We start from the raw sequence: 25,889 nt of genomic DNA on the forward strand, positions 1-25,889 counted from the left end.
AGAGTACCCCCCCCCCCCCGGACTTTAATACATACCACGATGTTCAATGAAGTTTTATCTGCATCACGCACATAAGACTTACATACATAATTATTTAGTTGTTAAAGCAGATTGGGGGGGGCAGCCTTCAGCTTACCCCTGAATGTGGATTGCAATGTACAGACTATTGTTATGTAAGGAAGAATGGGTCTTTCATATTTTAGCAAATTGTTATTCATGATACAGTTCACCGTAAGCTTACTTTGTTGTTGATTATTTCATTTAAGCTTATTTTTTATGAATTGTAAAGGACCTTAAAGCTCTTGAAGCTCTCATGAACTCTGAACTTGAAAAAGTAAAGAAATGGTGCGATGTAAACAAATTATCGATAAACATGGCCAAAACGAATTTTATGATCATTAAGTCCGCAAGGAAAAAGGATATCCCAGTAAATATTCAAATACGAAAAAATGACGGTACTATCCATTCTCTAGATCGACAGGACCATATAAAATATCTTGGGATAATAACAGATGACTCAATCTCATGGAAATATCACATTTCGTACATTTGTTCTAAAATCTCTAGGAATATCAGGATAATTTCAAAATTACGACATTATCTTTCCATTTAAGCAACTAAGACAATTTTGGCATGGGGTAGCACTTATAACTCACATTTACAAAAAGTTCAAATTAAGCAAAATCACGTAGCTAGGTTAATTTTCTTTGCCACAACTCATGGCAAGGATGTTAAGAGCGCTTGCCCACTGTTAAACCTTCTAGATATTCTTACATTACATAACGTTTATTGCCTTCATGCTCTAAAATTTACCCACCTCTGGCATAAAGGATTATTACCCAATATTTTTTGTGACATATTTCAATATGCAAGTCGTATACATAGTTATAACACAAGATATGCAACTCAACAAAATCTGTACAAACCACGTATTAGAACGAATACTGGTTAACAGTTGATTTCCTTTGTAGCAATTGATCTTTGGAAAATATCCCACAACACTTCAAAGACTTAATGCAATTACTTATTCCAAACAAATTAAACGCTATCTACTGGCGGAGCAACATCTCAATTAATCGTATTGTGACTACATGGCGTTATGCTGTTCCTTTATACTTAAAGGGACAGTATCACGCTATTTTTAGTAACACATCGGAAATCGGAAAGACGCTATTCGGTTGATAGTAGCCAAGATATAATGACAAAATGCCATTAAAAGACTATCAGAATGCAAAGAAACTATCCAAGGATATTTTTGCCGGCAGATGACCAAGATAAAGAGGGGTTCAACTTTGAAAACGTCTGCCAGACGTTTTCAAATTTCGCTGTTGTAACGCACTAAAAATCGCCGGTTGTACTATATTTTGGTTCAACCTTTCGTCTTAGAATCACTATTAATATTTCGTTAAATTAGCGATTGAGAAATTAATTAACACAGTGTTCAAACTTTAAATTTAGTGAATTTTGGCCAAAAATCATGATATCTCCTATCGATCTCCCATGATACTGCCCCTTTAAAGCTTCTGTACCGATAACCTTGCGAGTAACTTGTCTGAACAATTTGTAAAAATACTTTAAGCTGACCTTATCGTACATTTGTAACAACAATATATCATAATCTTCTTTATAAGTTATTGCGTTCGACGAACGAAGAACGCTTCCTAATCTTTTGGGTTGCCTGTTATCGCGTAGGTTCCCTGTGCACACATGCGAAAGCTGACCCGTGTTTTTTCGTTCCATCCATCCATGCATATGGTTCACCTTTTCGGCGCCATTTTGAATGACGTCACAATTTGGTTGCGCAAAGCATTCTGCCTCGTGCTTCGCTGGAGTTTGTGTTAAGCGGCCAGCAGACTGTGTTCGTCTCACAACTCAAGTTTAGAGGTTTTGTTTCTTTCACTCCTCGACGAACAAGGACATATATGTGATCATTTGCGATGAACAATACGGTAGCACACAGTTTTTCTCTCTCTAAATTCATGAGGTTTCTATAATAATTTTTTACGCTTGTACAAGGCTTTCAATATGCTAATCAGATCGGAACATTCAAAATGTTTATCGCTTCATAGCGGTGGGATTTTCGCGTAGAGTAAGCTTACATCCAAAATGTTTATTGCTTCATAGCAGCGAAATTTTCACGTAGAGTATCAAAAATATCTTTCTTGTTGCAAGTAAAGAGTAGTAGCAAGTAAAAGCAAATAGTGTACCGTCTCAGTAACATTTTCATCTCTCTGAATTCTTGAGGTTTCGAGCAATAGATTTTTATACTTGTGTCTGAGATCAAGACTGTCAATATGCTAATTAGATCCCAACCTGAAAAATGTTTCTCGCTTCCTAGAGGTGGAAATTTCGCGTAAAGTATAAAAAATACCTTTCTAGTAGCTAATAAATAGTAAGATTTAGTAGCAAATGGAAATATATAGTTGATCGCCTGCGGTAGTATTTTTATTTCTGTGTTAGATTTTATGCTTGTACACGCGCATTTGGTTATCTGAGATCAAGACTTTCAATATGCTAATTAGATCTCCACATTCAAAATGTTTATCACTTCATAGCAGCGGGATTTTCGCGTAGCGTATAAGAAATACCTTGAAATCTTGTTGTTAGTAAATAGTAGTAGCAAGTAGAAATAAAAGTATACCGTGTTGTGTTAAAGTACGTTCTTCAATGATTAAAGACGTTACAAAAATATTTTGCAAATGTCATGCAACCTTAATTATAATTTTTCTCTGTCAGATCTGTCACGTACTCGGGTTTGCCCCTAATCTCGTAGCTGCAGGGTGGGAGAGTCAAATAATCCCTCATGCTCCAGATGTTTCCTCCCCTCAAAGTTAAGATTTTTATTTGCCCATTAACTTTGCTTTATTCAGGCTGGGTAACCAGCAGTAAAACTGTGGTTATTAATTGGAAAGGAAACTTCAAATATCTGTGAAGATGATGATTATTGCAATAAAGAAAAGTTGCATAAAGAGTAAAACGAACGAAATAAGTCAAATTAAAACGAACAGGAAAGCGCCCACCATACCTAAGTTTTGTCCTATGTAAGGAATCGAACGCACTCCAATAATCTGTGATTACTACTAGTTGTAACTTATTCCCTTAGTTCTTTTTATTTAAATCTTTTCATTTTTTGGTTCCTCACCTGTTATTAATTTCTAGACATCATTATGCAATATGGAGGCCAACTAGAAAATCAGATGGTTAACTTGGCCTCCATCCTCAATCTACCTTCAAATTTTCAAAACAAACTAAACAAATTTAACCATATAAGAATGTAATGAAAACACTCTAATTAATCTTGAGGAAAATAAAGGTTGTTGTTGTTGTTGTAGCTTAACCGCGAAAGCCCATGATAAAATTGGGACGTTTTATGAAATGAGGGATCATCTAAGGCACAATTCACGAACAAGTTTTGTTTTGCGAGTTGTTTAAATTTAGGTCCTGTATACCTTGTTGCAGGAGGTTTATATGACAATTACAATTTTTGTCTATGTGAAGAAAGTTTTGACAGATATTTTCCATTAATTTTATTCGCAAAACTTCACTGCCACAAAATGTTGACCCACCAAAAATATTGTGAAATTAAGATGCTGTAGAAAGTTCCTGGGAAAGGTTTCCACAGAGCCCCTTCTACATTGAATTATACAATTGCACCACTGTTGAATTTGAGTTTGAGTCACAAAATGTATACATCATCCAGGTTACATTCCATGTATAGCCAAAGTTATAACATAGCATGCATGCCTCCCTATCAAATTCCTATTGGCGTCATCATGGTACATTTCTCAACATTATGCACAGCCGTGCATCTATACTGGATGACATGTGCAAATCAGACAAACTCTGATTTCCATCGCTTAGTGTTTACAAAGTTTCCTCAGAAATGGAAGAAAACAGTGAAGAACTACCCAATTTTTTCATGGAATTAATTCTTCTCCAACTGTACCGTGCACAACATAAACATCATGTTTATTCAAACCTTTGTTCAAGCCTTTAACTTTGATTTGAACATTTGAGTACTTAAACATTCTGTGGGCTTGGAAACTCGTTTGTGTACATTTTCATTGACTTTAAACTAATTCAAAGAAGCAAATTTTCATTGACAATTTCAGATGAAACATTTTCGTTCAGACCATACCATTATGGTGTATTTGTAACCAGCCAATAAGAACTTTTGTTTTTCTATAATAGAGCACTTTGAGAGAATTTTCCATGTACTGCTTTGTTGTCACTGTGTTATAAAAGAAATGTCCCATGCTTTTAGCTGTGTGTATATCGAGTTATGGATGCAACTTGGGAAGTTTGGAGAGCACTCTTAAAAGAAGCTAGAGTTGCTCTCGGCTACACCTTGAGCAACTCTTAAGCTTCTCTCGTGCTCTCCAAACTTCCTGTGGGCATCCATACCTTGATATAAGCACGCTAAGCATGAACCAGTAATTATTCTTAAACATGCCGAGAATTTCGAAGTTCTGTGCCAAATGGTGGCCAAGTCACCTACACCAGAAAATGTTTAGTACCCTGACTGCCATGCATGCCTTGTCTCCTCCCTGCTCCCTGCTTGTAGACTCTAAATCCTTACACTGGGAGAGAAATCCTGGATTTTTTGTAGAACAATGTACATAGCTTATTTGAATGGTAGAAGTTTTTAAAAGTCATGCCAAGGTCCATGAGGTAATCTACCTCTGTCTTATGCCACTTTACGCCAAGGACCATGATTGTATGCCAGTGTACCAAGTGATTTGGAAACCACACCAAAGATCTTTGGCGTAACCAGTACTAGTTGTATGTAAACTGCAGCCTGGTACATCATGACAATATTACGGGATTTCTGCACAGTCCCATACATAAATTATTTATGTATGGGACTGTGCAGAAATCTTGCAAGTTCCCGTAATACTCGGACCGGAACTTTACTGTTATAGTGTCACTTTTCCTTTTGTTTTGCAGTTAGCATCTCCTAAAGTCCAGTGCCTCCAATCAGAGTTTGAACAATGTAACAAAAAAGAGGCTCCCTAGAGAGCCTTTGATTCCGAAACCAGTGAGGGAAACAGAACTGATGTGATTGATCAGTATTTGCAGAATGCCAGGTTACGCCATTTTGGACATAGACAAGAAGAATCTTGACAAAGAGTTTCTTTGTGAATGCTGTGGTTCTGTGTTACGAGGTGCAAAAAGGGCAGGGTGTGGTCACTTTTTCTGTAGTTCCTGTGTTGAACATCGTTTCCGGTAAGTTAAAATAATGATTAATTGAAATCCTAAATTATTTTCGAGCAAATTAAAAGCTTAAATTAAAAAGTAATATTATTGACACTTTTAGTACTTCATTTGGTAAAACTGCTGCTCTAATAATTTATGTTTTTATACTCAGATAAAGATCATAGCACATCATTCCACTTCTGAGATGGTACAAATGTATATAATTATAATTTTTATAGAAAGAATGAGCCATAGGCAACTCACACAACTCATTTAAAAATAACTTCAAAAACATGTTTTCCCTTATGGCTTTTCTAAGTGATTATGTGTAATTATTAAATTCTCAGCCTCGGATATTGCGTTTCTAGTGTTCTGATTGGTTCACTAAATCCTGGTTATCAGCTCATATACCGTAGTTTGACCTTATATGGAAAATGATTGCCCCAGGTGTTGCTAAGCTAAAAAAAATTTTTCGGCGGGAAGTGAAAGTTTCTTCGGAAAAATGGAGGAAAAAAAAAGAAAAGAAAGAAATACCAGACAATGCCATCTCAATATAACAACAACAAAAGCCACAATTATTTAATGGTACGTATCTCTGAAGTTTCCTTTAAAATCAGAAAAATTGCACGATTTTAGGATTTAGATCACATAACAACAACAACAATAACAACCGGTTACCTTCAAAAATTTCAGGATGGCTTGCAAATCCTGGTGGTAAGAGGTTAAAACCGATTGAAGAAATTTCTCAAGAAGAGCCTAATGCCTGCCTTTCTGTTTCTACGCTTTTACGAGGGCTTTAGTCACAAAAGTTCATCTATGAAATCTGTACGAGCGGCGGCCATAATGTTCATTTCCGTCGCCCGGCACCACTCAGTAAAACATTTGTACAAATGTGCACAGCTCTTACGCTTCTCGATAGGCTTGAACTTCAAAAACTTGCACTAAATGCTTGTCGTAGTGAGGTTGTACCTCGTACACTTGGACTGGGCTTGCCTTAAAGTGTTTTTTTTTTTGCGAGGAATTCAGTTCAGCATAAAAAAGCCGTCCTTGATCCCTTCCTTCGCTCAGCACCACACAGCAAAACATTTGCTCAAATGTGCACAACTATAACGCTTCTCGATGAGCTGGAACTTCAAAAGCACTTGAATGCTTGTCTCAGAAAGGTTGTTACTTGCACACTTGAATTTTTCTTGAATTTAAAATGTCAGGCTGTGTCCGATCTACTTTGCTTTCGATTTTTCATTCAACTCCGTTCGCAAAGAGCTGCGCGTGTCATGTGATCATTACGTTGTCGCTTTAGTTGGAAGTTGCCTCAACATCCAGTCGTTTTAATTTGAAAGAAATTTTTACTTAAAATAAAATTCAGTAAACTTCAACAACAATATCCAAACGGGGAGAATTTAATAAAACAATTATTCCATTCCCGCCTGTTGGATATGAGATTGGTTACACCCAACTTGGCGCTTCGCGCCTCGTTGGCTATTTACCATCTCTTATCCAACGCGCGCTCATGGAATAATTGAAGGGGTGCGTGGAATAAGGCCCTAAGTGACTTTTGATGGAAGGTCAAATTCTCCTTTTGTTTCACAAGCCAATACAATGAAAATTGGAAGGAGAATCTAGCAATTTATCAGAAGTCACCTACAGTGTAGGGCTTTTTTCCAGGCACCCCTTCAATTGTTAAATAATAGAGTCCTAAAGTGATGACGTCACCAAAACTAAATTTATAAAATTATGGAATTTGTTAGTATATTTGGAAAGAGCATGATGAAAAATGCCTACTTGCCAAAAATGAGCATCTTATTGCAATTTGGGGGCGAGATATTAGCTCTGTTATGCCCCTATGACTCCACACAAATCCCTCTAATTTTGCGTCAGTTCCTAATGTTTGGAACTTATTCTATCTATTGTTATTTATAAGGCTGCATTTATCTAAGAGATTTTTACGGAAACCACAACCACCTCTTACGATCTCATTAGGGAGTTTAAGAAACGAGGCCGGCAACGGTAACGAGAACGCCACAAAACAATGGGCTTAATGAGCAAAAACAATCGCTTTGCACGTGCGTTTTACATTTTGGTACATTTCTTTACCGTCCTCTGCAAAAAAACAAGGTGAAATGACCAAATTTTAGGTTTTCTCGAGAACGGGAGCGTATGACGCAAAATCTTCTTTATTTTTCCTTACTTTGACGTCGTTCATACTAATTTAGTTCCTGGAGAGTTCGCCAGCATTTTCCAAGTTAAACAAATTTAAATGATTGTGAAAGAGTTACAAAAACGAGAAGTTATATTTTTAAATGACGTTCTCGTTACCGTTGCCGTCCTCGTTTCTTAAACTCCCTATTAATGCATCGCTGACATGCATGGGTTGAGCTACTGTCACTCGAGACCAAAACGTACATGTACGTCAATACGAAAAATTTCGACTAATATCACATGTTGTTTATTTCTCAGTAAATCTGGTATAAGAGATCCATGCAGGACTCAGAACAGAAAATTTTCAAACAAATTGATTGTAAATGGTGAATGAAGTGTTGTTAGTGTTGTCATACTTTGATTAATTTTGTTTGTAATTTGCATGTGTGCTGCTTTTGTTTGTTTTCCACGTCAAGTATTTTTCATCTTTTTATTTTTTTTTCATGGTATGTCTGTAAAGTAGCTGATTAGCTAAGAATATTTACCACGTAAAATAAATGTATTGTATTGTACTGTATAATCAATGAAGCTTTTTTGCCTGCCAAGCGTCAAATAGCATTGGTGCAATATTCAAGCATAACAAGACACCTATGGGCGATTACGTAGGATCAGTTGGTGTATATTTAGCACGAAGTACATGTGGAAATGTATTCTTGTGTCATGATTGAGCTAATGGAATAGTTTGAGTCACAAAGATAGCATAATGTTGTTTCGGTATACAGCTTGTGTTACGCTTCTTATCATCATACCGTATGTCATATAATGTAATGACCTAGGCCTGACTCACGTTCTATTCTGGTTATGTAATGTTTCATCAAAAAACACAAAGAAAAACACACAAAAAGCTTTTCCTAAATGTAATGTTTAGGCATCAGTTTTACAAAGTCCGCAAAACACAATCTGGTCAGTCAAGACCTAATTTTTTTTTGCCGTGAACTGTCCGCCAATTTCCACCATTTAAACTGTTGAGTACTTGTTAGAACTTCTCCTTTCAATTTACCACTTCAAAAGGGTCAATTTTCTTTCTGAGAAATGCATTTTTGAGTCTAAAACTTGTAAACAATATGGCCGCTGAAAGTTCCAACAGCTTGAGATCATGGGTATGTGATGTCACACTAGAAGAAAGACTCTGTCCCCACCCTCCTGACACATGCAGATAATGGGTTCTGATTGGACCTTGCTTGTTGAAGACAATGACAACAATAGAGGACAAAAATATCCCCTCTAGGAGAGAACAGAGTTTAATTCAGGTTAAAATAATTTATGCATCAGATTTTGGGTCACCAATTAATTTATTCATTACATTTTGTGACTACAATGAAGAAAAAAAAATTTTCAATGCAGTCTGTCCGTAATAATTTCCTTTACCTACAGCAAAACTACAAACGAACACAGTCGGCTGCCTGCTGCAATTGAAAAGGCTCCGTGCAAATTATTTGCATATTTTCAATTTTCATTAATACTTGTAAAATGGTCCGTTTCTTTACAGTATAAAACACCAATTTTCAAAAGTACAGACAAAAATATTTCTTTCGACCTCTTAGGTAAGTAAATACACAAAAGCATGGATTAAAAGCAAATTACACCATTGAATGCACGCTTGCAAAAGCTGACAAGATACTTACTTTTGAGACTGACATAAAGCGTACCGCACATTAATGTCAGTAATAAACCATTGATTTTGAGAAAGAGAGGAAAGATATTTTAAATGTCTAGAGGTAATAAATTCCTTAGTAAGATTTTGATTTAACTTGAACATTTCAAGAAGAAGATGAAGGAAGTTTATACATTACATTTATAATTATATTATTGTCGGATAATGCATGTCGGTCATGCAAAGGTATATTTATCTGAGGAAGGCAAATCACTCGCTCGATCTGTTTCCTGGATCTGTTTACAGAAATCCTCATAGGTGGGACACGTACATGTAATCTATGGCCATCAATTTAGATGGCTAGAGAAAATGTTTGAATGGCTCGCGCACGTAAAATTATTCGACAGTGGAAATCCACCTAAAACAGTCCCAAGACTAGTCTCCTGCGTGACGACTCCAAACAATGGCTGCATTTCAAGGCATATCGTTTCATGCGGTTTACAAGTGATTAAATGTGAGAATGAATCTATTCAACAGAAAACAATAAAATTACAATAGGCTATAAGATGCTATTGTGTTGCAAACAGTGTGTGGGTTCTTTAGCATCCCACAGATGGGAAGACTGTACAAGTGTTGTGAGATGTCACATACGGTTTCCCTTGCAAAAATTTCAGCGAGATCTCGCCGAGATTGGCGAGATCTCGGCGAGTTGACCGAGATCTCGCCGAGATTTCAGTAATTCTCGGCGAGAATTTTAGCGGGCAAAAAATTTCTGCGAGATCTCGCCGAGATCGCGTTAATCTCGCCGAGGTAGGCGAGATCTCGCCGAGGTAACCGAGATCTCGACGAGATTTCAGTAATTCTCGGCGTGATTTTTAGAGGGTAAAACTTTCAGCGAGATCTCGCCGAGATTGCGTTAATCTCGCCAAGGGAGGCGAGATCTCGGCGAGATTTCAGTAATTCGCGGCGAGATTTTTAGAGGGCGAAAAATTTCAGCGATATCTCGCCGAGATTGCGGTTGCGTCTTCCATCTCGGCGAGATTCGCGGCGAGATTTTTAGGGGCACCGAGACAGGTGAGATCTCGCCGAGACAAATGTGATCTCGGCGAGAAAACCAAAATCTTGCCGAGACAACCACGATCTCGACAAGACACCGCGATCTTCTCCAGATTCGAAACAAAGACATGTGAACTCTTCAGTGGTAAGGATTAAGTTACGAGCTTGAATGAGTTAAAACTTCAGCTTAACCCTCGGTGAAAATATTGTTTGCTTTCATTTTTTTCATGCTATAACTGGAAATTGATGAGCTTCAACTAATTGATTTAAATTGTTGGTCGAGATCGCGCTTCGGCAGATTAATATTAGTGCGCGTCTTAAGGACGGTGCCTACTAATACCGAAGTATTTTTGTGAGGCTTATGACTATGCGGGAAAAGCAGATCTTAGCAAGGCCTCTTGGAATCCAAAAAGAAAATTGGGGGTAACCACGCATTTTTCAGAGATAATTAAGCCATTATATCTCTAAAAAGCGCCAAAATATAAAGGAATGTATGGGATTTTTCCCTAAATTGAAGCTTAATTATCTCTGAAAAATGCGTGGCTACCCCCAATTTTCTTTTGAGTTACCAAAAGCACTTGCTAAGTTCTGCTTTCTCCGTATAGTTTTAAACCGCGCAAAATTATCCCTGTATTAGTAGGTACCACCCATAGGAAACCCAAGTATCTCGAGATGCGCAGAACGTATGCGCAGTAACAATAGTAGGCACCGTCCTTAAGATAAAAGTGAGAGGAACGCTACTCATACCGGACGCTCGTTAACATATTTATTTACTATCATAAAATGAATTCATTGACCTGATAATCTTATCGTTTTATTGTCTAAATCTTTAACTCACCTTTTAAGGCGATTTTTGTCCCTCAAAAGGCCGTTTCAGTCATGTCGTAATGCCTGCTGCGAACGATTTTTCGGTACAGGTAGCACAAGTTTTAAAAACGCGTTCTTTCCCTTTTCATTACACTGTCTTCAGTTGTCGACATATTTCGATTGTGCTCTTTTCCCTCACAATCTGTCTCTCAATCCTCGTAAACAACTTGCTTGCCACTTGACAAATGGCGCGAAAGTCCCCAACAACAACGTGAATTGGGCGATGTGATTGGTTAATTCAATCACGCCACCCGGCAATCTCGTACCCAGAGTCTTCAGGCTTTTTGGTCAGCGGGGCAACGCCGGGAAGACTCTGGGGACCTGTTCACTGGCGAAAAATGTCTGATTGGCCGAAATTCAACCACGTGACTTAGTAGTTCAGCGCGACGCGCGGAGCCTGGACCGTAACAACAATCCCTATCAAAATGGCGGCCGGTGATCTGCACGATTGCGGACTTTTCAAAATTTTACGACCAGCCTGAAGACATAAGCGTAAAATTTTCAAACTGTCCTTGTCGTGAAATCTCTGTAACGTAGTTTTTTTGTACAGAGGGTTTAAAGTTTGCACAAAAGAGGAAGAAAACAGACGGACATAAACGTTTGTCGCGTGAAGGGTGCACGTGATCGATATATGAGATGTCTTGTTCTCGGCCAAGAGCTATACGTGTGGAGTAATGCTCATCTTGAATTGCGGACCTGCTGATTTAGGAAGAAAAACAAGAGCAGGTGAAGAGTGCCATGGTAATTTGAGAGAATCCGATGAGTCTATGACTCGATTTTCGAGTAGAAACGTAAGTAAATTGCGCGGTTTACCTTCGTAACTGGATGAGAGCCTCTCGAGAAGCAAATGAATACTGGTAATGCTGATGTCTACTTTCACAACAATGGATTAAGCTCAAGTCAATAAATTCCTCAAGATTTTTTACCTTTTATGTGATAGGATAGGGGGAAATGTCCCTACTTAATACCGGCCCACATTTCCACTGCAAAGGTACTATCTTTCAGACATTTCATTGCGAGCGTAAGTTAAAAGAAAATTCTACGAACAAACACTATACTTGACTATCTGTTCTTTTTTATTTCAAAGACAGGCTACAAGCTCTGTCTCTACAAAACAAAACAACTGATGTGGGTTTCAGTGAGTGATTGTTATTCCAATAAGGTCTAACAACAGACCTGAAGTAGCTTGATAACAGACTTGAAGTGGCATTGTTATTTTCATTAATGTAAATGTTGTGGTTCAAATTTTTGTTTGTTTCAGTATAAATATTTTCTTTTAGTTTATACCCATAACATAAATCACCGAACACAAAAAGAAAGGGAAATAAAACTAAAAGTTAGTAAAAGTTAAATTTGAGCCACAAATTTATAAACATGATAAAAAAATGGTAAGTTACACTGAAATTTGTGTCTTGTGTTTTACTTATGTGTAGTTTCAGAAATAATATGCATGTCAATAACAACAAAGCACATGCACACATGAATGGAAGGAATGTCATGTACACGGTATTATTCCAGACAGAAAGTGTCCATTGGTGCTTAACAGCATGAAATGTTATCACTGACAGCGAGCTACAATGTTATCATCCAATATCTTTAATGGTAATGAATTTCCATGGTAACATAATGGAAAATTTATTACATTTGTTTGTTACACAGATGAAGACAAATAAAAGGCAATTCTCTCTCAAACATGGGAAGTAGAATTATTTGTTTCTAAATATTGCATTGTTTACTCTGGTACCAAAAATATTAAAACAAGATTTAAAAGCAAATAGTGGGCAGCCACAGAGTGACCACTGCTTGTAAATTTCTCCATTTATATCCATTCATATTCAATTTCATCCAAGAGAGAAATTTCATACAAGAGAGCTTACATGCAGTTTCACTTTGTAAGTAAGCAAATTAATATTGTACCATTTCAGTGATAGCTTATTAATTTTGATTATTGACAAAATGCACTGATCAAGTAAAAACTTCAACATCCCCCCATCCCCAAGCAACCCTCCAGGTATTTGAACTTTGTAAACTTAGGGTGACAGGTTAATTGTTCAAATTTGTGCCCCCAAGGGCCAAAAAGCCATTCAAATGCACAACCCTTAAGGCCTCTCATTGAAGACAAATTCTCAGCTTCAATGACTTGCTATTACCTTCAAAACGAAAGAATTTTAAGGAAAAAAAGTTGGTTTTTACTTCATTTTGTTATCTTATTCACTCCTCATGGGGCTTTTCAGGGATAATTTGCAACACTCTTTTGGGCAGTTTGCCAGACTGCTTAAGCTGCAGATTACAATAATAATCTGCGGCTTAAGCAGTCTGAAGTAATGAGTTAGAAATAACCCTGTACAGTGAATTTGGATTTGTGATAGACACTAGGGGTGGTCACTGACAGAGATTTGTTATGCCCCTAATAATAATAATAATAATAATAATAACCTTTATTTACCCTCGGCAGTGTTTATAGCACAAGTGCTAGTGGGGCCGAGCATTAAACCTCATAAAGAAATAATATAAATTGAAAATAACATGGTTAAAAATCCCAGCTGGCTATTTACAAGCGCGTCCGAGGAGTTGAACTTGGGGCCACCGAGAAACAACTCCAGCTAGCGGTCAGAGCGGGACTTGAACCCGGGACCACCCGATTTCAAGTCCGGCGCCCTAACCACTCGACCACACTGCCCCCTAGCAGTTCTTTTATGTCCCACAGAGTCAGATTTAAGTGAAAGTACAATGAGATGTAGCCTATGGTTTTTTGTCCTTATCAGAGAAGACTAGAAAGTCTAATCATTTGCAGGTGACAGTGCAAAGGTAGCACTTTCTCCTCAGTTATTTAAAGACCCTGAGAGTTTGTCTGGTCAAAAATCGAACCCAGGCCAACTGCTGCTCAGTCTGGTACTCAACCAACTTTGCTAACCAGGCTGCAGTGTTTCTGTGCTCAGAAATTAAGGAAAAATATGGGTAATAATACCAATGTTTTGAAGAAAAAGGTTTACAAATAACTTCTAGTTTGCTTATCTCAGGGATATGCTAGAGTTTCTCAAATTCCATTTTTAATTCATTTGGAATTCATAATTTTCTACTATGTAAGCATCGCATGAGCATAACAAAACTCTCAAACTGCAATTATTTTATAACATTTATTTCATCTTCCTGGTGGCAAGAAATTTTAGATGGCACTAAAAGTGAACAAAAGATGTCCTATCACTTGAACACTTCTCTGGTTTCAAGGCCTCTTTCAATGCTGCCAACCCTAAAGAAAGAATCAATAATTAAGCCAACATTAATAAATGCAAGTAATTCAAGATCCTTTGCATAACTTCTTTCTTTCCATTATTTACAGTGTATTTTTAGTGTTTTTAAGTCTGGTGGCACTAGTAATAATTATTACTAGTGTAAATGTAATATGTAAATGTTTTTATGTTTTACCATTTGCTTCATCTTATTTTTCTGGACTATCTATTTAAAAATATGAAATTTAAAATAAACAACCATGGAGTAAAAAATAAGATCCCTTGAAAACTAAGACCCCATCAAAAACAATGATGATGTTGTGCAGCATGGATGTGGTATAAAAAATAAAGAGTGGAAAATTATTGCTTAGCATTAAGGTAACAATCCTTATTGGATTTGAATCCATGTGAATAGAGAAATATTAGATTAATTCGCTTTACTCAGTTGCACATGCCATTTAAGTAAGACATTTGTCTTGAAAATAAATAAATTGAGAAAACATTAACACGAAGAGGGAAAATAAAAAAATTAAAATAAAACAAAAAAAAAAAACTGGATGTTACATCATATGCTGACTAATCGATCATGTAACCACCCCATCAAATTCTTTCAAAACTGTTTTAACTTGAAACTCTTATTTGATATATTTTAACTGTACATCATCTACAAACAGCATTGTTTTTAGGTTGTCTAGTGAATAATCATCCCGACAGAAAAGTTGAAAACTTTACTTATTTAGTAATTATATCTGCTCAATAATACATAAATTCCAAGCATTAATTTGCATACATGTAGTTTGAAATGAAGAAATATGCAGGGAATAACCTTTGTTAAAAACTGTAAGTGTCTCCTCTTTTCTCTGAGCAAAATATTCATGAACATATTACAAGCCCTTCGGTCGCGACCACTCAGTGACTTAACATTTACGACTGAATATTACTAGTAAGGAAATCAACCTATTGTACACTCTTCTTGCTTTTCCTTTGACTTATTACAGTGGTGCACAAGATGAGCAATTTAATAGACTAGCAATTGTTCAGTTTAATATGAGCATAACTGTTTATAATAACGCATACCTGTCAACCCCCGGAGTACAAAAATCTGGAGACGTCTAGAAATCTGTTCTCTTTGTTCCGCGGTCCGAGCAGAACCGTGACATCAAGCCTACATTTAGGGATTCAGTTGGGGGGGGGGGGGGGAGGAGGGGGGGCAGCGATGACCCGACGAGAAATAACCAATATTAATAAACATATCTCAAAAAGACTGGGGTAGGTATTTCCCGGGAGATTTGGTGCTCTACCCGGGAGACCGGGAGATTTCATGAAAAACTTGGAGACTCCCGGGAAAACCGGGAGAGTTGGCAGGTATGATAACGTAGCATAACGTAATTAATAATAATAATAATTATAATTCAAACATATTTATTCAGGATTGCTGTATCAGTTTTAAGAAGAAAACTGCTATCAATGCAGGTGCTGTTAAAAAAAATAAAAGGAGATCACAATATGCTGGGAACATTAAACATTACAAGGAAGTTTCAAACAGTCATAAATTCTAAGAATTATTGAAAAAAAATTTGCACCTTTGTAGAAAAAAGTGCTTCTTGCATTCTAAGTTAACTTTTTCAAAAATTATCATTATTTCTAGTTTTCTAGTGGTGGATGTCATGGTTTCTCACATTAAAAGAATTAAAAAGGTATCTGGGAACTCTATTTGAAAAGCATTCATAAAATAGAGGTTTCCAGCCCAGATTGGTCAAAATTATATAACATATCTGATCTGGAAATAGTTGGGAATCGTTAGATGTATAGAGAGCTTAATTACGTATTCAAAAACAAGATCGGCGCCATCATACGATTACAGTCTGTACAGATTTTTCCCTAAATCGAACCATCCACATTCTACTCACGCGTAGGCCAAAATTGGTGCAAAAAATGGGCAACAGATTATATACAGCTGCACCTTCCCTGCCACCTGGTACAAGCTAATTCCTGTATCTTCCTAAAGCCTAAGAGTTGCTCTTCTGACTCTATATAACAACTTTTTGTACCAGGTCGCAAGACACTTGCATTATCATAAAATGTGACAAAAACATACCTTTTTCGCAGCTCTTTCCAGCGAGAACAACGTTTTACATCACCGATTTCTACTCGATCACAAGTTGGAATCTCCGAGTCAAACGTTACCGCAATGTAAAATTTTTTAGACAATACGTTTCACTTGTAATCGGCGATAAAACTGCCCTTGATCTCTCACAGAACTGGCAAAAGCAACAGGTACTCGACTCTCCTACGGCAGCCATTTTCCCTTCCTTGCTTGTGGGCAGTTTTCATCAAAGAACCAATAAGATTCACGGAATCCCATCACGTGATAATTTGCACAGCGCCTGCGCAGACATTTTTCGCCAGTGAATCTGTCCTGCGGTAATAAAATTTGATGTCCCGGCGTTGCCCGCTGACCAAAAAGCCTGAAGACTCTGGGTACGAGATTGGCCACCCGGCGATGCTCGCTTAAGGTGAAAAAAAAGTTTGACTGAAAGTTGAGGTTTGCGAGGCCACAAAAATTAAATATGAAAAGTTAAGCTTCATGACAAGTTAACCATTTGTTTATGGCTGGAAATCATGATAAAAGAACCTGTGGTCAACCGGAGAATAGCACACAAGGGATATGATGGGCACTGGTCAACTAAAATGATGCTGATTAAGTTAACAAACTACGGTACCCGAACTAACTGAACTAAACTGAACTGCACACTTTGAACTCAGTCACCGTACATTTTTTACGGAATGTCCTGGATAATTAATGTGCTGAAGAAGGAGGACTTAAAATTTGCTAAAAGGATGTTCAAGCTCGTTAAGCTATAAGCGTGTTAAGAATCAACTCAGTGGAAGTGACCATCAAGTTTGCGCGAGAATTGAGGTTTTAATGGCTTTCTTCCACAGCCTTGTATGTCTTGATTGAGAAAGAGGTTAGTTTCTTATATTATTTATCCGTATTTCATCTTACTTAATAGCTTAAAGAAACACTGAGAGTAAAAGAGTTTGTTTAAGAAATCGATAGAAGCTTTCACAAAGCGTAATTAGCTACACGAACGATTTCATCTTTATAACTCGAAACCTCGAAGGTAAAATTTTTGAAATAAATTGTTGGTGATTCACAACTTCTATATTCGTTTCCAATTTGAAGCAGTTAGTTGACATAATTCATTTACATCATAAGCTTACCGCTTAGTTTCGCTCTTTTGTCCAGATTTCCCAGCCGTAATGATTCAAATGATACGGTAGAAAGTAAGTTAAGTGGTTGTTTACTTACAGAAGTTATATATTCACTTTTTCGTGGAAAATGCTTAGGGGTGTCTTGAGAACGTAGTTCGGTTATAAGTATCCTTCCAATGTTATTCCGCTGATTAAGAATTTCAAACCAAAAAGCTTTACTTTCACGTCTGGGCCGGGTTGTTCGAAAGCCGATTAACGCTAATCCACAATTAGAAGTTAATCGGCGCTTTTCATCGCGCTCGTTAAAAATGGTTTTAAAGACTAATTTCGAGCTAAAGGTAAAGAAAAGTCTAAGTAAAAGCTGAGGGCCAAAAATCTTTTCGAAGAATCTTTGTTGATTAGCAGTTACACTCGAGTCAAAGTTTGCGTTAATCCAGGATTAGCTTAAACGGGCTTCGAACAACTGAGCAAATTTTCAGTACACCGCTGCGGCTCGCTCGCCGAGATCCTGCCAGGGATTCCTCGCCGCGTTTTTGGCCGCCGAAATTCTCATCTCACCGAGATCTCGTCACTAATCTCTCCACGTTTTTGGTCGCCGAGATTTGGCGAGATCTCGGCGCGTTTTTGGCCGCCGAGATTTTCATCTTGCCGAGATCTCGCCACTAATCTCAGGGCGTTTTTGGCCGCCGAGATTTGGCGAAATCTCGGCGCGTTTTTGGCCGCCGAGATTTTCATCTTGCCGAGATCTCGCCACTAATCTCGGCGCGTTTTTGGCCGCCGACATTTGGCGAGATCTCGGCCGAGATCTCGGAAAAATTTTCACAAGGGTTATCATGCGAGAAGCTAAGGCTAGAAAGTCTGACCATTTGCAGATGCCATCATAAAGGCGGCACTTTCTCCTCAGTTATTTAAAGACACTGAGTGATGGTCTGGCCGGAGTTTGAACCCGCGACCTCCTGTGTGTTAGTGCGGTGCTAATACCAACTGAGCTAACCAGTCAGCTTACCACCCTAGTATACAAGTAGTGTTGATGAGTGTCCCTCTATTTGTAACTTGAAAAACGTTAGGGTAACATTGAAAAACATTGCGTTAACAAACATTTTTCAAGTTCTTCCATTTATGTTTCCAAACACGTGATACTGACAGATCATGAGTTGTTCCTTTCAATAATTAAATTTGGTTCTTTTGCCTGGTGTTCTAGAGATGTTATGCAACTAATAATAATTATTATAAGCTACAGGTGTATGTGTTGTAGTTTAAAATGAATTTCAGGTTAAAATGACTTCAACCTAGTTTGAATTTCACTTTCTTTGTTTCCAAAATATGATAATGATTAGGAGACAAAGGAGAATAAAAATCAAACTAGGTTCAAATCATTTTAACCTGAAATTCATTTTAAACTACAACATATATGACATACATGTACTGTTGTGTATCCTTTATGCCAACAATGATCAAGTCATGGTGACACTTCCCTGTTTTTTTTTTTGTAAGATTTTGTTGTGAGAAGTATTTTACATGATTGTTATTAGCAGCCATAATGTAGCGTTGAAAACTTGTAGAAAAGTATGGTAGTGATTCATTACTGCTCTTTGTTTACTAGGAAAAATAAAGGAGCAGTGTCCTACTGTCCAGAAACTAGGAGGCCACTTTTTTATGTTGAGGTGAGAATGCAAGTGTGTACCCCTGCCCTCACTCTTTTCCCATAGTTAGAATCCTTTTCACTTCTTCAGACTAATGTAAAGATTTTCTTAGTCTTTATTTCTTAAGTAAGAATACCATAGTCATTATTACAATCTGGTTGTCCATACTGTTCATCAGGGGAAAATTAATCACTAAGTAACCTCGCCTCTGGAAACGAGGCAGTGTTCCCATTAACACACAGGTTTATTCAAGCCAGTGCATCCCTGGGGTGTGTGTTGGAGAAGGGGAGGGGGTTTATAGAGCGTTGTTTCCTATCTTCAGCCTTTCCAGCCTTCCTTGGTATTCCCACATACTTCATTGTTTAATTGGGGATTTTAAATGTCTATACAGAAACATTTAATATTAGTAACACTTTTTCAGCCCTCAGTGAAACCAAGTCAAAATAAAATCCCTACAAGATTTCTGTACTCAAAAAGAAGTTAATGGCATGTTGCTGTTGATTTTAAACCAAAAGTTACATGAAATTTATGCAAAACGTATCCCATTGCTTATGGTTTTGTGCTCTGTCAATCTAACAAAGCGGAAACAGGTGGAAAACATACAGACCTGAAATGACCTTGAAATGTTTCTGACCTGAAATGAAGTCCACATGTCAAAGTTTCAGTTACTTTTTAGCAAACCAAAAAACCAAAAATGCAGAAGGGCATTCTTGCCTGAAATCCCTTCAATTGTAAGTTTTAATTTTTAATAAAATGTTTTTGATCAAATTCTATGTTTTCCAGCTTTGTCCTTGCCAAATGTATTCCCCCATCCCCCCTCCCCCCCCCAAAAAAAAAATCACCACAATAATAAAAATATAAGTAAACATTTACATTTACAAGTCATGTATATACAGGGATATGATGTAGCTTAGGAAAGCCTCAACAGGCTCATTTCTTAACCCAACCAGTTCTTTTAGACTGTACACATTAGCCCCAAGTATTTGTTACCCTGGGTGCCAGAGACTTTTCTAGCGCGGTTTCCGGTTTCTGTCAAGTCTTTATAGTGACCCGCGCGAAAAGCCTCTGGACCAGAGCGCCATCCCTTTGATAGCGCCGAACCAATCGTTAGCACGGTTAAATCAGTTGGTCCAGATTTTGGACAAGACGGCTGATTGGCTCCGAACGACCTCCTGAGGGACTCTGAATCTAACAGACGCTACAATTGGTTGACAAGAATAGACCAGCACGTGAAAGAATATTTCCAACTGTGCTGTTAACATCACGTAAGCGTTCCTGCGAGAAGTGTAGTGATTGCGGTTTGTGAGAGTTTGGAAAGGGCATTGAAGGAAAGTATAAGCTATGTGCTAGAAAGGTTTGACGGTGTAGAGAAGTTAAGTGATGAGCAAACAAGTGGGGTATTGAATTTTATTCAACGCAGAGTTTAAAAGTGTTGACGGGCCTGCACGACTCCTGCAGTTCGCTAAAAGATTGGTCTTAAAGCCTTTATAGCATATCTCTGCTTCATGAGATGTTAATCTTGATCATGAAGGGAAAAACTAAAATATACTGAATGGAGATTTTCTTTATGATCATTCTGAGCCGTTAGGAGAAGTTCTTCACATGCCATTGGATATGCTAGCTCTGTGGCATTTGTTTAGGTTCACCGGCTCGGATTAACTGCAAGATATCAGACAGCGCTAAATAAATGCTATTTATGAAGACATAGGATCCGGGGATTTCTTAACTGACTCGTGATTTCATGCTTATCTGCAGTGAGATTGCAGGATGTTCGTTTATCACGTATATGAGAGTCTAATAGATCCGTGTCTTTAGGAGGCAGCGCTAAATATATGTCATCTAGGAAGACATAGGATCCGTGGAATTCGTTACTCGTGATTTCAAGTTGTTGCTATAACCTGCGGTGAGATTGCAGGGTGTTCGTTTATCACGGATATGATATTCTATCAGATCCACGTCTTTACAAAGTTGATTACTGTTGTCTCTCGCTTTCGAGAGAAATTTTCAATATATCGAGACTTGAAGGACGACAACTCTTTCAGCGTAACCTCAAAGCGTTCAATGCGTCGAAAGCACTTCTTGCAAAGAACACGCGGCCCAACAGACAGGTTTTCTTCAACACCGAATAACGAAGAAATTCTCGAACAAATACTTAACTTTTCGGCAGTATCCGATGTCAGGCTGTAATAACCACTATTAGCAACACTTGCCCCACAAAGGCGACAAGAGAGGGCAGATTTTGGATTCAAAACTTTCTTTACGGGAGTTGTATTGACTCCCGCGAACGCCATAGCGAATTGACACCTCTTGAGCTTCTGTAATTGGAAACCCATTTCTGACATTTCTTCACGTGCAGATCCACATGATCACAGTTGGAGACGTCCAATCTGATTGGCGTAAATGTAATGCGATAAAAAAGCTCAAAGGTCAACGGGGACGGTAAAAAGCATCGCTCCGTGCCAGAGGTTTTTCTCGCGGCTTCGCCGCTCGTGGAGCTGTGTCGGCCTTCGGCCGACAAGTCCCGCCGCACGCGAGAAAAACCTCTGGTACCCAGGGTAAGTATTTGTAGACCTTCTGTTGAAATTTCAGCCGTTGATTGGGTCTTTTTCAGAGGGTGAAATTCACCAGTAGCTGGCTCTTGGTGACATCCATTCCTGTCCTGGTATTAAAAAAAGGGTGGGACCCATGAAATGCAAAATGAACCCCTAATTTTTTTGGCACTAGAGTTGTCAACTTAAGTAGGCCGTACCAAAAATAGTCACTGTGGACACTCTGTATTGCTACGAACTGTATTGATTCATTAATCCAGTGAGTTTGACTGAGCCAGATGTCTGAGGTTTGCAGTCCTGCATACCTGATGTAAAGCGTGATGCAGCTAACCCCTGGTTACAAATTAAATAAGTTTTTGAGTTGCCAAAAGGAATTCAAACCCATTGCAAAGTTACTTTATGTACATGTATAGTCAGTAAATCTGAATTTTTGTTTTTTTGCATCTACTGTATAGGATTGAAGGATCAATGAACAGTCTCAGAATTATTTTAATAAGAGAAATGCATAGTAATGATAAATGCGCAAATCTTTTTTTTTTTTTTAGTTCTTGCCGGCAGATGACAGCTTTAATGACAAAGTGCACAACTTATCAGTTCACTGTTTGTTCTTGAGTGAGGGATGTCCATGGACAGGAATACTGGAGAATTTTGAGGTACATGTAAGATGATAATTTTATAAAGCTGCTTAACCAACTTGCAGTACTCTTTGAGAGTGTTCCAGATAAGGAATACAGGTCTCAGCTCAGAAATCCGAGAAAGCTGGCTTTCTGGCTGATAAATTGAATGGTCAACTTGAGAAGATTTGGAAAGACGCGCAAAATTCATCAAACACTGTTTGAGACAAATCAAGAATTTTTAAAAAAAACTCGGATTGTGCACTGCATTCAGTAGCTGGTCATGACAAATAACAAGACAAGATGCTAACACACTGTATCTGAATGAATGATGTGTGAATGATAACTGTCTTACGTTGAATTTTAGGCTCTTTTTTTTGCATAAAAGTGTTGGAATTTTTCCATGTGGCCTTCAATCTAGGTAGAGAACATCGCTCTGTGTTTTCTTACTGGCTTAAACTTATTTTTGGAGAAAAACAAGGCAAAAATTTTGAGTCAGTGCAATTCAATATAAGACAGTTAATGAGTTGTGCTCTAAAGCCCTTGGCTTATTCAATGTATCAAGTGCATAGTTTAGTTTATTTATTTTGCCACACCACAAATATAATGAAAACAAAAAACAAAACAAAAAATAGAACAAATAGATGTACATGTAACAATGGCGAGGAGACCTAAAGGAAACTATGAAGGTTATATTAATTAGGTCTCCTCAGTTATTGTTTTACAAGATGAAATCAAAAAAGAAGATAAGAACATCGCGATGGATACAATTACAATGTCAAACGGAAGGATACAATATGAAAAGAAAAGCTATAAGAAAAGTTAACACTTAAACACATTTGTATGAAAACTACTAATTAAATAGTTATTACAGAAAAATGCCTTAAGTGCTTTCTTAAAGGAGACAGAGGAGGACGAGTTGACGATTTCAGTGCACAAGGAGTTGTAAAATTTAGTTCCTTGGTGAAAAACGGAAAATTGTTTGATGTTATTTCGACAAAGAGGCAAACGATATAAATGAGAGTTTCTTGTATGATAAGAATGAATTTCTTTCTGTAAGGTGAATTTACAGTCAAATTTCAAAGGAAGGGTACAGTTTTGGTAAGAGTACATGAATAAACCTAATTGAAATAGGTGTATGTCATGAAATATGCATAGTTAATACAAAAAACATTATTTTGCACTTTGCTAGTGTCATTTAATTTATTTGACTTATATAGTAATAATAACTAGTGGTTCCTAACAGAAGGTGAAGTGCAGCATACCGATGCTGTAGTAGTAAAGACTGTGGCTGTCGCATCAATTTTGTTTGACTCAAAGAGACACTTTCAATATTAAGCAATTATTGACCAGAAGGACCTGTCTTATTCCAACTTAATCCGTAACATGAATTAATATAAGAAAAATCCTCCAGGAAGAAAAGATGACAAAACAGGTACAAAATGTTCCCAAGATACTTCCTCAGTTCCATTTGTTTTTATTAGTTTTGGATCACACTGGATTGATTTGGCAAGTTGGCCACCTTCAACATTCGCTCAGTTTGGCTTTTTCGTGATTGCACCATAATGGAGTGCTGACCTGTATGGATGATGTGTGAGATTTGGCCGGCTTCAATTCGTTTGTCACACTAGTTCATTGAAAAAAAGAAAAAAAAGGAAAATTAGTAGGAGAAACATTCACCTAATCAGACGTTCTGGAGAGTAAACATCTTAAAAGCATGAAGGAAATGCAGCACTATTTATTTAATAGTAGTCAGCAGTGTTGTTGAAAAGCATTCATGAAGGCAAATCTGGGAAATCCATCCTACAGCTCAAATGAAATCCCTAATCTATATGTCCAACATTGTTAAAAAGCAATACTACTACTACTACTACTACTGCTACTAATAATTATAATAGTAAATTATAATGATAATAATAATAATAATAATAATAATAATAATAATATTAATAATAATGATAATCGATAAGCAGCTAGCGAGGTTTTAGGATTAGAACGTTTAACATTCTTCACATTTAGGATTAATAGGGGTTTTTGAATTTTTCTCATTTTTCTCATTTTAGTGTATGATTGGTCATGTGAATGACTTTTATTTCTTTTACATTTAAATTTACTATAATTATTATTATTTTTTAAAAAAATTGTGCTTGAAAATAGCTCTGTTTTGCTCTGAAATACTCTCTTTTTTAACCGCAATTGAATAACATTGTACAGAATAGGTTTTTAATAGTTCTTTATTCTACTTTTAACATGTAAATACAAATTTTGCTTGGAATATTTTAATAAAGAGATCATTATTATTTAAAAGAAATAATTAAAAAAAGAAAAAACCAATAATAATAATGATAACAACTTATTAATACAATAAAATCTCTAACATTTTAAAATTAAATCAAGATAGGTTTTTCACATTACACAAGAGTGTTACATTTTTACCAGATGAGTCAAGAATTTTTGTTCTCTAATCTTTTTATCATGAATAATTTAAGAAAATTTGTGTAGATAATAATATTTTCTTGTTGATGTAAATTTAGCAGGTACAGGAACCTTTCTGATCGATTGCATGCATGAATAATTGTTACCAGCAAAGAAAATGCTAGCAGGTAATCCTCTGATAAACTAGCCAGAGTCCCTCTAGAGTATGACTTCCACTCCCACACAATACATTATGTGTTGAGTCTCAGGTGTACATGTACAGAACCATATGTGGTACTTCAAGAAAGCATTTGTCATGGCTGCATTAATTTTGATTTAGAAATGTAACAATAACAATAATAACAAAATATAAAAATAACAATAACATTTAATTTTATAGTAATGATGATGATGATAATGATGGTGATCATCATCATGATTAATGATTAATCATGATCATTAACAAGTTTTAAGCGTTTTCTTAAACAACTTAAGCAAAGATCAGTGACTGGTAAAAAAGAATGGTGTTTCAACTGTTCTTTAATTGCTGAGCTCAAGGTTTGAATTAAAAATTAGCATATACATTGTATGTTTGTCTAGCTGAATTTTTGAAAGGGTGTTCCATGAAAACTTTTAATGGCAAAACCCATTTGCACTGCACTCTCGAACTCACATGTTTTAGCGTCTCTCCCCAGTCTCACTCTACGTTTCCACTTTTGCTCCAGACCTTTTGCTTGACGAGACCTCGCATTTCGACCAAACGCAAAAATATGGCTGTTTTGCAGTCTAACATGACTTGAGAAGGCCCATTTTAAAAAATCCAGCTACATTGTATAGTTTCCCTTAAATGTGACATGAAGAGGCGTAGGAATTGCCAAAGCCAGAACTTAGCTGTTTTTCACGATTTGACAACACTCTAGTGTAAAATCTAGCGGACATTTTGAAAAGGACAAGTCCATGAAAACTTCACTCTCACTTCAATCAACACTGGAACATTGGATTTTTGGCCCCAAGAGGGTTCAGAATAATGCAAAATAGAAAAAAAAGGAGTTTTTCAATAAACATTTACAGTGTGAAATTTTATCTGCTGTTGTAGGGTGCTGTTGCGCGTGCTGTATTTGAATTAGAGTTGCACAATGATTGCACGGTTAGATGGTTGTGAAATGAGTAATATGCTAATATCTAAGAAAGTTGTGATTCTTACTAAATTTGGCACAACAAAATCATTTCTGAACTCGTTTATAATCTAATATCTTGCTAACAGCAAATTGTGCTATTGCATTTAAGTCAGCTGATTAGGTGCAGTATTA

The 25,889-nt window shown here is 37.0% G+C and overlaps 1 protein-coding gene across 2 annotated transcripts in view; it reads left to right on the forward strand.

Moving 5' to 3' along the window:
- Positions 1-5,080: 5,080 nt before the first annotated feature.
- LOC146478922 (uncharacterized) overlaps positions 5,081-25,889 on the forward strand; it is a 28,893-nt gene continuing 8,084 nt past the window's right edge. For both annotated transcript variants that reach the window (XR_014864975.1, XM_085111177.1), the window contains exons 1-3: positions 5,081-5,226; positions 18,962-19,022; positions 22,096-22,203. Coding sequence is in view for 1 of the 2 variants with exons in the window: in XM_085111177.1 (XP_084967303.1) it covers positions 5,081-5,226; positions 18,962-19,022; positions 22,096-22,203 (315 nt within the window). In the remaining variant the exon portion in view is untranslated. The remainder of the gene's footprint in view (positions 5,227-18,961; positions 19,023-22,095; positions 22,204-25,889) is intronic.

Source organism: Pavona decussata, unplaced genomic scaffold (assembly GCF_977016875.1).
Source record: "Pavona decussata unplaced genomic scaffold, jaPavDecu1.1 SCAFFOLD_61, whole genome shotgun sequence".
Classification (NCBI taxonomy): domain Eukaryota; kingdom Metazoa; phylum Cnidaria; class Anthozoa; order Scleractinia; family Agariciidae; genus Pavona; species Pavona decussata.